Raw genomic sequence first — 10,690 nt, forward strand, 5'->3', positions numbered from 1 at the left:
CCCGTCACACCCTCTCCCCAGGAGGAAATGAGCGACTTTCATGCCGGGGGCCGCCGCCGCACCCCATTGGTCCACGAAGATCCGTCTGTTTTCCGCTTTAATGTCCAATTACCTTGGGGCACTCACTCGGGCCGCTGGGGGGGGGGGGGTGCAAATACTGAGAGAGCAGGGGAAGCAAAGCGAGGTGCGCGTCAGGGAGGGAAGAGAAGGGCGGTCCGGTCCCGCGGTCCGTCACATCCGGTGTGCTCCCCGCTCGACCCGCGGCGCGGCCAAAAAACGATTCGCCTTGCGCGCGCAGACTGCCCTGCGACATCTGCTAACGGTAAAGCAAACTCGGGCGGGGATGATATAACTCCCCCCCCCCCCACCTCCTTACAAAATGCCCCGCCCCGCAACGGTCCGGGGGTCGCCAACGGCGAAAAGAATAAGGAGACCTGCTACCGCTGCTACCGGCAGCGGGGTCTGGGCGGGTCGGTGAGTTACCAGCCTGCGGTCACAATCAGGCTTCTCCGGGAGGGGGGCAAGCGGAGAGGGGAAGGGGGAGGGGCGATCTACGGCTGCACTACTGCCTGCGCCGTCGTCTTAAATCAAGAAATCAATTTCGGAGCCGCGGAGCAGATAGCGGTAGAGCGGGGGGAAAGGAAGGGAGCTACCCGTGGCCGCCGCCGGTCGTGCTATTGATTTGGATCGCCCAGACTGCACCTGAAATTACTTCTACTACTGCTAGGTGCTCTTAGCTATTCCACTGCCGCACCAAAATGCCGCATGTAGAGGACGAGGAGGAGAACGAGGCCCCCCCAGTGCGCCCCCCCCCTCCCCCGCTAATGTCGGCTCTAATCAGGAACATTAGACCGCGCGCCGCCGCCGCTCCGCTACGCTCCGCCACCGCACAAAGTGCGGCAGCTTCCCCGCGCGCCGCCAACGCCACCGTGCACTGGCGGGCAGCAGACGCATGCGAGTTCCGCGAGTTTCATGTTTGTCGCGTCCGCCAGAGTCTGTTACACCACTCCTTATGGTGTGCAACTTCAGGGTTGGGCGTGCACTCACAACATGGAAATCAGCCACAACTTGACATCAATCGATGTCATCGTGACAAATTCCTGTCCTTTGGGCTGCTTTAAGTGTTTAAATTGATTGTTGAACACTTTTTTAAGTAGGCCTATTCAAATTCTCAGTCCTACTCTTTTAAGTGTGCACCATGTCGTTGAACACTACAAACCATGCACTGACAGTTGCACGCCTTTGCTATTGGTGCAGGCAGGATATCATTTTGAGTCTTGTCATGTCGCACTTCTGGTCATCTTACAGGTGGTTTGCCAGTTACCAACCCATCAGACGTCTAACTTGTTCCATTGACAAATAAATACAAATAGACTTCTGAGGATTCTTTGGTGGTAGTAGAGGAGGGGGGGGGGGGCTGCACTACCACCGTTCTGGCCACGCGCCTGAGGCGTCAGTATCCGATAATTATGTTTGAAAATAATTTGAATATCTCATTCAAAGAGCACGTGAATTGGTAAAATACCACGAACAACAATTTCACACACATCCCAACGGCACACATGAGTGCGATATTATTTTTTTTCCTCTGAAAGAAAAGTTTTGACCTCGAAACAGGGCCTGAATGCTGAATGGAGCCCACAACGCAGCAGCATCGAGCGGTGCAGTAGAGCGCAGGGGTACCGCGAGGCATTTACGGTCAGATAGCGGCGCAGCAGGCAGAGGCGCGTTCAGAGGGAAGCACGCCGCCGGAGAATCGGGAGAATGCAGCCCGCCGCGCCGCGCCGCCGCTGCGGTATCAAGCGTGTCCAGCCACCGGGCCCATGTTCCCTCGCGCCGGCAAATAAAAGCGGATTGCATTCCCAGGCAGCATCTCCAGGGAGGCGAGGAGTCATAACGGCGCCGCTAAGTGCAGCACGGGCGCGGGGTGGGAGGAGGGGGGGGGGGCGCCACGCACCCCTCCACTGGGAACATCCCATCGCGTGTGCAGGTGCAGGCAGCCCCCGCGCCGGACCTGGCTTGGCTAGACCTGGCTAGACCTGGCCTAGGCCAAGTGTAAGCCCAGCGCGGAGGAGATGATCTGCCCCGAGCCGTTGAGGGAAAAGTGGGTGACCGACCCCCCCCCCCCCCCCCCGCCCCCACCCCTCGGCTGGGGGGGGGGGGGGGGGGGGAAAGGGGGGGGGGGGGGGCTAGTGGTAGGGGTCCGAGGAAAGGGGAGGGGGCTTCTGGTGGACACCGAGCCATAAAGAGGCATTAGGCTCTACCATTGGGGACCATTACCGGAGCCGGTCACGGAGCGCAATGCCCCATCAATTTGTTGCAAATGGTCTGGAGGCCCAGCCGGCGCCCCACCCACTTTCCCCTCTCCTTTTCTCTGGGCCTTGTCCTGCGCTCCTCCCGCCCGCGCAGCCCGCGCCCTCACCTCCCCCGAGCTTCATTGTCTTTTGCTTGTCTTTGCGGGGGGGGGCTTCTTTACCATGCGCGCTGCGCCGCACCGAGCAAACCGAGAAGCCACTCGAAACAGCCGTACAGAAAACAGAAATGGAGAAAGGAGACAATTTGCAGATATTCCAGAGCTTATTAAGGTGCTACTGGCATAGACTCTGAGTGGGTCGAGCCAACCGTAAAGTTTTTAATTCGAATCTTGCATTTCACAAGTGAAATACATGCATTCTTCCGCTTCTCCCTGCAAATTTAGCAGAAATCAATAAAAAATATTTTTCTTTTTGAAAATTTAAAATGTTAATTAAAGATTAAAACTATCCATCACAGGTCATATCTGAGAAACACTACACATTGCATGCAAAATAGTGTTTACAGTTGCCATCAATCTTCAAAATCAGTTGTGCTTCCTGTAACAGAAATAGTTAGTGAGAAAAACAACAACGAATAAACAGATAAATTAAAATGGGTCTTTCCAAATTACTTACCATCATCATCATCATCATCAATTAAGGAAACAAGTTGGCTTAATGCATCATCATCTTTTGCATCGTCTTTCTGTTTTTGTTTAGCTTGGCCACAAGGAATATCGGATGAACCAGATGACGAAGGTGTTCCAAACATATCAGGGGACGGGGGTTTCTGTGAAGGTTTCTCTTCATTGCTCTTCACAGCATTTCTTTGACTACGCCGACACCGATTCGGGAGCTCAGATGGAATTACTTTCTTGCTTTGAGAAGCCCTGCTTCTTAGCTCTCGTCTGACAGGAGTTTTTCTCACAAGTATGGGAGATCTTCCTTCAAGAGAAGCTCTTTTCTCTGGCCTGCCAGATTTTTCAGCTTCTTCATCACTTGCACTTTCAACACACTGAACTTTTCTCTTGACATTCATTGCCTTTTTTTGAAAATTCAGAGGTGTCTTGCTTACCTCAGGAGAAAGGTTGTCACTATCGTCACTGTCAGAGTGCCGTTTTACAGGACTATCTTTTCCCAATGGTGAATAATCAATTTCACTGTCAGAACTGTCTATAACTACGGGATCAATGAATTTCTTCGTCATGTTCTCCATCTTATTTAGCTCTGATTTTGTTGTCTTAGATGCATTTGTATCTTCATCAGAAGAGGAGAGTTCTCGGTTTAACAGCTTTTCTTTAATTTTCTTGTTGTCACTGAGTTCTTCTTCAGAATCTGATAATGAATCTGCACGGTTAAAATTCACTTTACTTATAGATGTAGATGTGGAGGCAACATTTCCATTGGAAACAGATTTGCTCTCTTTCTTTGGTTGCCTAGTTTTCCTGGCCAGCTCAACAAGAGTGTCAAAACTACTCTTGTTTTGTTGAACTGCAACCAAATGTATAGGTAAGCTATGTAAGGTAGAATTAACATACATGCAATTTTACACATCCTGAAATTTGATTGAAAACTTACTGTAACCTTTCCTATGGTGCTCAAATTCTTCAGGGTCTGGCTGCTTTGAACTAAATAATTTACTCTGCAAAACGAAAGCCATTGTATGGTTAACAGTATTTGTACTCCTAGGTTTAGTTGACTGACTGTGGTAGTTTTTATAGAAGCTAGTGGATAAAAACTTACAAATGATTTGCTTGGTGGTGCTATGAGTGACTTATCTTCTTTTTCAAATGTTTTCCTTAGCTCTTCTAATGACCGTGGGTTAGTTGCATCACACTCTGCATTATGCATTGCAACATAACTGAAAGTGAACATGAAATTCATGGTGAGAGAGTCATCAGTGTGATGATTTGAAATGCAACAGAACATTAAGTACATGCACTTGTTAATCAGTACAGGAGGAAAACTAACCGATTTAAACGAGATAAAAGAACTGTACGGTCACCAGTAGCAGACAGACCATACTTTTTCAACTCTTTTTTTAACTGAGCATCTTTAAAAAGATTGTAAACCATCTTCTTGATTGGTTCCAGTGACTGACCACTTCTCTCATTGCTAAAAATAGACAACACAAATAATAATTTTGTTGCAGTTATAAAAAGTACCCTTGAATGAGTTACTTTCAAATAAAAAATTGTTTCAAGATATTAAATCTCAGGACGTTTACATACCTTTTCTTAACAGTTTTGGAAACTGACTGACTCATACTAGGGCTAGCAGGTTGCACAGCCTTTTTGCTTAATCCATTGTGATTACTAGACAAACTAGGAGTATTTGGACCACTTTGATTACTACTAGACCCACTGGTTGACTCCCCTGCCAAGCATTTGTCTAGATGTGCATTAATTATAGTCTCTGGCATCAATTGCCTGCATACAGGGCATGCAACTTTTGGTCCTTTTTGTACAGCTGGTCCTGGAGAGTTCATTGCAGCTGAAGATAAAGCTGGAGATGATGGAGCAGGTGATGAAGTTGATGGCTTCATCACAATTCTTTGTGGTGTTTTAAGCGGAGGAGATGACAAAGATTTTATTGACATCTTCTGATTCACACTCCTTTGTGGTGTGTTTGAGGAAGGAGACGAACGAGAGGAAATAGTCAACTTCTCATTCGCAGTCATCCTCGGAGTGATGGGAGGAGTCTTCTTTGGCAAAAAATCATCTTCACTATCTGAGTCTTGATTGTGATCATTGCTTAAATTTGAGGTTTTCTGCTTAGTCTTGGATTTTAACTAAAATATGAGACAGTAAAAGTTATTCAAATGTGTAGAAGATATGATCATAAATTTTAGATATCAAGAAAAATACAGGTACCTGAGATTGCAGTGTTTCTTTAATTTTTGAAGAACCTGGAGTTGCAGACTGTAAAGTGCTCCTGTAAAGATGAAAAATTAAATGAGCTGTTGTGTATACATTTTTCAAAACCAGTACAATCAGTCAAATCAATTTACCTTTTCTCTCTTTTTTTGACAAAGTTGTATAATGCAGTAATAATATTCTCTACCATTGGGTTTCTCCTCAATGAACTTTCATAAACTGTTTCAGAGCAAGCTGGGCATACTTGTTTGGTTGCCAGCCATTTTCGAATGCAGAGAGAACAAACTGGAAATTAAATTGAGAATATATCATCAACAGTTTGACGAACTATTAGATAAGCGACAATGACAGCTATTGTGCAACGTACATGTGTGCGAACATGAAGTTATCATAGGTGTTACGATACGTTCATAACAAATCCCACATTTCAATTCGTTATCTAGTTCCTGTATTAAGAAAGACCAACATAATTAGATTCTCCTGAACTCAGTGAAGTGACTTTCATACACAACATAGAGGAAATATGAAAGTATTGATTTAGATTAATACTTTAAATATTAAAAAAACCTACCTCGAAATCTGGAACGGATGAAAAGTCCAACTCAACGTCGTCCATTTTAAAATGTGGAATACAATATATTTTTAATAATAACAAGATGTATATAAATAACCTCTCATAGTCATTCTCTAGTCATTTTCTAAAACCTAGCCAAAATAACACATTAAACCTAATGGATGTGCTACAATAAAAATACTCATCAACATCAGGACAAAACTTCAAAAAGAAGGCATTCATGCGTTCAATCACCAAAGTCTAAATTTCGAATTTCGTCAGATTTCGTTGAGTTTCCACAGACCGATAAGTCAAACAAGCAGAAGAACACCCGCTGCCCGCGCTTTTCTCAGGCTGTTCAACACTTGCTTATATTTGAAAGTACAAAAAAAGAAAAACATTGTTGAATTTGATGAAAGTAGGCAATAAAACTTTTCTCTACATCTAGCTAACTGATATATTTTAGAGACGACGCATTGATAAGTGTAGGCACGTCCTTGATTTCAAATTTTGAAAGCTTCGGTGGGGTGGCAATATAAAAGTGGCTGCATCCGAAAACTGCGTGTGTACTTTTTGACTCAATCTCTTTGGTTAGACAAGGGTGGAAGATACTTGAGCGTCTCTTTCGATCGTAGCCCTACCCTCGAATGTTCCTAGCAGTCGACGCGAGGGCCGCTCGATCTGCGTCTGCGCTCGTCAGTCGTATGACTCCGAGAAGGGCATCTACGTAGTTGAAGATTTTATTTCGAACCGGGATTATTGTACAAAAAGTGCCATGTTAAACGTCGCCTCTATGGCTGCGCGCTCCGCGCCGGCCCTCTCTGTGGTAATTATCTCGCTCGAACTCATTACTTCCCTTATTTTACCCAGCGATTGGTTGTTCAATATTTTTCTTCTGGTCACGTCCCAAGACTTGGAAAATAGTTACATAACATATAATTTTCGTTAAAAATACCGCTATCATACTTAATTGGTACTGAAACTTCGTACCTGTCGCCTTTTTTCGAATAAACTGATGAGTTGTTGTTGCGAATAACTGTAAATCTGCATGAAAGTACTCTCTTGGAGGTTAAGTCACCTGTTTTAATTTCTAAAGTGCTTTTTGTTTTCAAAGCGTATTAGTATTTTCCTCCATATATCTGATTTTAAGCAGCTTTTTAAGCAATGTCTTGTATCTGATTTGCTATCGGACTTCGTTTTAGAGTTGAGGAAATTTTTAATTGCATTCTTATTTTGTTGGCGTTTATTCATTATAATTTTAATTCGCTTTAAGTTAGTGCAAGTCATTCACCTCACTAGTTTAGCTGCCTTTAAAATCTAGAATGGATTCTAAACTGCCTTTCCACTTTTCTTGGTACATATGTTAGATAATTTGTACAGTACAGGATTGGAGTCTACTTGTAATGTTTTTGTTATGAACTACTATTCTTCATAGCTACTTCTTAAACAGCATACCTAACTCACTTCCACTATTGTTGACAGTATCTTTATCATTTTTGCTGACTACTGGATGATATTTGATTTTGTTATTCTATTATGTAACACACCATGCCCTTTATGTTAACCTCTAAGTGCTTAGACCTTATCTTCTACATCTCCCACTTTTTGTCTCAAGTTTCCTTCCCAGTGTATAATTAATGCATATTGTTGTATTGTCACCACTGAAGTGGAGTAGTAGTAATAACTCTTCTTTTACTATTTCAGAAGGGCGCGGGGATGCCAGCTTTGACAGCAGTTGCTCGCAACTTCCACTACACTGTTGGTGGTGTCAAATCCGAGGCTAAAACTTCAGACGCTGTAAATAATGTTCATCCACTTTAAGTTAAAATTTGTTGTTTTTTCTACCTGTTTCACAATGGTTTTATCATTCTTCCAGGTGTCTCGGGACTACCCAGTTGTTGACCACACATTTGATGCTGTGGTAGTGGGAGCTGGTGGGGCTGGCCTCCGAGCTGCCTTTGGTCTTGTGGCCGAAGGATTCAAGACGGCTGTTATTACCAAGCTTTTCCCAACCAGATCACACACAGTTGCTGCTCAAGGTGGTATTAATGCAGCTCTTGGTAACATGGAACCAGATAACTGGGTTTGGCACATGTAAGTGACCCTAAAAAATAGCTGCCTTGGGAATTTTCATGTATAGATTGTTTCATGGATCACTTATGCAAAAATTCCTTAGGTATGATACGGTGAAAGGATCAGATTGGCTTGGAGATCAAGATGCAATTCACTACATGACCCGTGAAGCTCCTAAGGCTGTGACAGAATTAGAAAACTATGGTTAGTGAAGCTAGTCATTTTAATTTGTGTAGTTTACTGTCATTGTTTTTAGAAGATTAAAAATTTATTCAGTGCCTTTTTCACAAATTGAACAATACTTTTCAGGTATGCCCTTCAGCCGAACTCCTGAAGGAAAGATCTATCAACGAGCCTTTGGTGGTCAATCTTACAATTTTGGCAAAGGTGGCCAGGCACACAGATGCTGCTGTGTTGCAGACCGAACTGGTCACTCCCTTCTTCACACCCTTTATGGCCAGTCTCTTCGGTACGATTGCAATTACTTCATTGAGTACTTTGCCCTCGACCTTTTAATTGAAGATGGAGAATGCCGAGGTGTTATTGCCATTTGTCTGGAGGATGGATCTCTTCACAGATTCAGATCTAAGAATACCGTAAGTAAAAGAATCTTTCATCCTTCAAATTATTGCTACAGCACTAACTTTACTTTTAAATTGAATTTATGTATTTTTCAATGATTTTACTAGATTCTTGCAACTGGAGGCTATGGACGTGCTTACTTTTCCTGCACATCAGCCCACACCTGCACTGGTGATGGCACAGCAATGGTCACACGTGCTGGCCTGCAGAATGAAGATCTGGAGTTTGTTCAGTTCCACCCTACTGGTATATTCTTACAAAGTTTAATGTATTATGCTTGTAGTTTTTGTTGTTTCATAGAATTCAAGAAACTGACATTCCCTCACAGGTATTTATGGTGCTGGTTGTCTCATCACTGAAGGATGTCGTGGTGAGGGAGGCTACCTCATTAACAGCCAGGGTGAGCGTTTCATGGAGCGTTACGCTCCAGTAGCCAAGGATCTTGCATCTCGTGACGTCGTGTCTCGGTCCATGACCATCGAGATCCGTGAAGGACGGTTAGTTCTTTGGTTTTTTATCTCTATCTATCTCTTTATCTCTTTTTATCTCTTTCTATCGGTTTTTATCACTCAAGTTTTTGTAAACAGTATTTTGCAAACCTGATTTGGATCAATATGTGTCTTTCCCACAGTGGCTGTGGACCCGACAAGGACCACGTTTACCTGCAGCTGCACCACCTGCCCCCAGAACAGCTGGCTACCCGTCTGCCTGGTATCTCTGAGACAGCCATGGTGTTCGCTGGCGTGGACGTGACCCGCGAGCCCATCCCCGTGCTGCCCACCGTGCACTACAACATGGGCGGTGTGCCCACCAACTACAAGGGACAGGTGCTGAAGAATGACGGCACCGACGAGATCGTGCGCGGCTTGTACGCCGCCGGAGAGGCTGGTTGCTCCTCCGTGCATGGCGCCAACCGGCTGGGCGCCAACTCTCTACTCGACCTGGTTGTGTTCGGCCGCGCCTGCGCCCACGCCATCGCTGAGGAGAACAAGCCCGGAGAAGCTATTGGACCTCTGAAGGCGGTAAGTTTTCTTTGTTTTGTAAAACGTGCACTCCATCGCTACCTCAAATTTTTACAGAAATACTCTGAAAACGAGGAGTAGTGAATGAAGTTTGATATAATATCATTCATTTTGTTTTCTATGTATCCTTTAGAATGCTGGAGAGGAATCAGTTGCCAACCTAGATTCCGTAAGGTATGCTGATGGACACACCTCAACAGCTGACTTGCGCCTGAGAATGCAAAAGTGCATGCAGACAAATGCAGCTGTATTCCGAACTGCTGAGACCCTCCAGGAAGGCTGCAAGCAGATGGACGCTATTTACAAAGAACTTAAGGATCTGAAGGTGAGCTATTCTTGATCCAATCATGAAATCTTAACACATGTGCACTTTTGCTAATATTGTAAATTTTCAGATCTCTGACAGGAGCTTGGTCTGGAACTCAGATTTGATTGAGAGTTTGGAGCTACAAAATCTCCTCCTGAATGCTATGCAAACCATCTACTCTGCAGAGAACAGGAAGGAAAGCAGGGGTGCTCATGCACGTGAAGATTTCAAGGTATGTTAAAATTCAATCAAATCATTATACCACTCTACCTATCTATTTTTATGTAGGGAAGTTCTTAATTTTCATTCATTACTTACAGAGCCGTATTGATGAGTATGACTACTCTAAGCCTCTGGAAGGCCAGACACCTTTACCGGTTGAAAAGCACTGGAGGAAGCACACTCTTACCCGAATGGACCCTGAAACTGGCAAGGTCAGTCTGTAACCTGTTGTATTTGATTATTGCTTTTACGTTTTTTTCCCCTCATATTTAATTTCTGTATTTTCCATTTTTTTCTGTTATAGGTCACCATTACTTACAGGCCTGTCATTGATCACACTTTGGATGACAAGGAGTGCAAGACAGTTCCTCCAGCAATTAGGTCATATTAGATTCTTCAAATAGTAGATTTAATGCAGCTCAATTCTGCAACAGCACATGCATGCCCCATGATTGTCTCTGGTGGTAAAATGTCTAGATCCAATCTGTGTGGACCTGTGAAGTGAGCTTTGCTGACTGACTTATTATAAAAAAGATGCAGTTATGATTTTGTTGTACAAAATAGAGGCCAGTGTGAGAACTATAAATGTCATTCTTTTTTCTTGTATAACTTAAAATTGTGCTTATTTTATCAGTGGTCTGAGAATCTATGTACATTTCTCATTGTTTTAAACCTTTTACTGATTACATATGTCTCATCAGTGCACAAATCTGTTATTTAGAATTAAAATCAGGTAAAGACATATTTATTTATTTATGATT

General features: G+C 44.0%; 2 protein-coding genes across 3 annotated transcripts; one reads left to right on the forward strand and one right to left on the reverse strand.

Moving 5' to 3' along the window:
• Positions 1-2,597: 2,597 nt before the first annotated feature.
• On the reverse strand, positions 2,598-6,154 carry LOC113214733 (E3 ubiquitin-protein ligase RAD18-like). 2 transcript variants are annotated; one of them, XM_052265982.1, is made up of 11 exons: positions 6,028-6,154; positions 5,742-5,875; positions 5,538-5,616; positions 5,305-5,455; positions 5,168-5,228; positions 4,526-5,085; positions 4,266-4,409; positions 4,038-4,155; positions 3,873-3,936; positions 2,931-3,785; positions 2,598-2,852 (listed from the first exon to the last, which is right to left on the reverse strand). In XM_052265982.1, exons 2-11 carry the CDS (start codon positions 5,784-5,786, stop codon positions 2,827-2,829), a joined length of 2,103 nt encoding a protein of 700 aa, XP_052121942.1. In that variant the 5' UTR covers positions 5,787-5,875; positions 6,028-6,154; the 3' UTR covers positions 2,598-2,826. The 2 variants fall into 2 exon arrangements, with proteins under 2 accessions (XP_052121942.1, XP_026289981.1); XM_026434196.2 differs by having other exon boundaries at positions 5,979-6,056.
• A 226-nt stretch (positions 6,155-6,380) lies between these two features.
• LOC113214732 (succinate dehydrogenase [ubiquinone] flavoprotein subunit, mitochondrial) lies at positions 6,381-10,673 on the forward strand. The gene is made up of 12 exons (XM_026434194.2): positions 6,381-6,549; positions 7,428-7,520; positions 7,600-7,817; positions 7,900-8,000; positions 8,106-8,392; positions 8,486-8,624; positions 8,707-8,875; positions 9,010-9,400; positions 9,534-9,725; positions 9,796-9,939; positions 10,028-10,141; positions 10,234-10,673. Exons 1-12 carry the CDS (start codon positions 6,499-6,501, stop codon positions 10,318-10,320), a joined length of 1,986 nt encoding a protein of 661 aa, XP_026289979.1. The 5' UTR covers positions 6,381-6,498; the 3' UTR covers positions 10,321-10,673.
• The last annotated feature ends 17 nt before the right edge of the window (positions 10,674-10,690 follow it).

The sequence above is a fragment of the Frankliniella occidentalis genome, unplaced genomic scaffold, assembly GCF_000697945.3.
Source record: "Frankliniella occidentalis isolate FOCC.00 unplaced genomic scaffold, Focc_3.1 Scaffold33, whole genome shotgun sequence".
NCBI classification, from domain to species: Eukaryota; Metazoa; Arthropoda; class Insecta; order Thysanoptera; family Thripidae; genus Frankliniella; species Frankliniella occidentalis.

Excerpts from the sequence above, each read along its gene's own strand:
- LOC113214733 (XM_052265982.1), bottom strand. The coding sequence starts at position 5,786 with ATGGACGACGTTGAGTTGGACTTTTCATCCGTTCCAGATTTCGAG. Across the intron at positions 4,156-4,265 it reads CTTTTATCTCGTTTAAATCG|TTATGTTGCAATGCATAATG; the intron begins GTTAGTTTTCCT and ends GTTCACTTTCAG. Across the intron at positions 3,937-4,037 it reads CACCACCAAGCAAATCATTT|AGTAAATTATTTAGTTCAAA; the intron begins GTAAGTTTTTAT and ends TTCGTTTTGCAG.
- LOC113214732 (XM_026434194.2), top strand. The coding sequence starts at position 6,499 with ATGTTAAACGTCGCCTCTATGGCTGCGCGCTCCGCGCCGGCCCTCTCT. Across the intron at positions 7,818-7,899 it reads GATAACTGGGTTTGGCACAT|GTATGATACGGTGAAAGGAT; the intron begins GTAAGTGACCCT and ends AAAATTCCTTAG. Across the intron at positions 8,876-9,009 it reads ATCGAGATCCGTGAAGGACG|TGGCTGTGGACCCGACAAGG; the intron begins GTTAGTTCTTTG and ends TCTTTCCCACAG.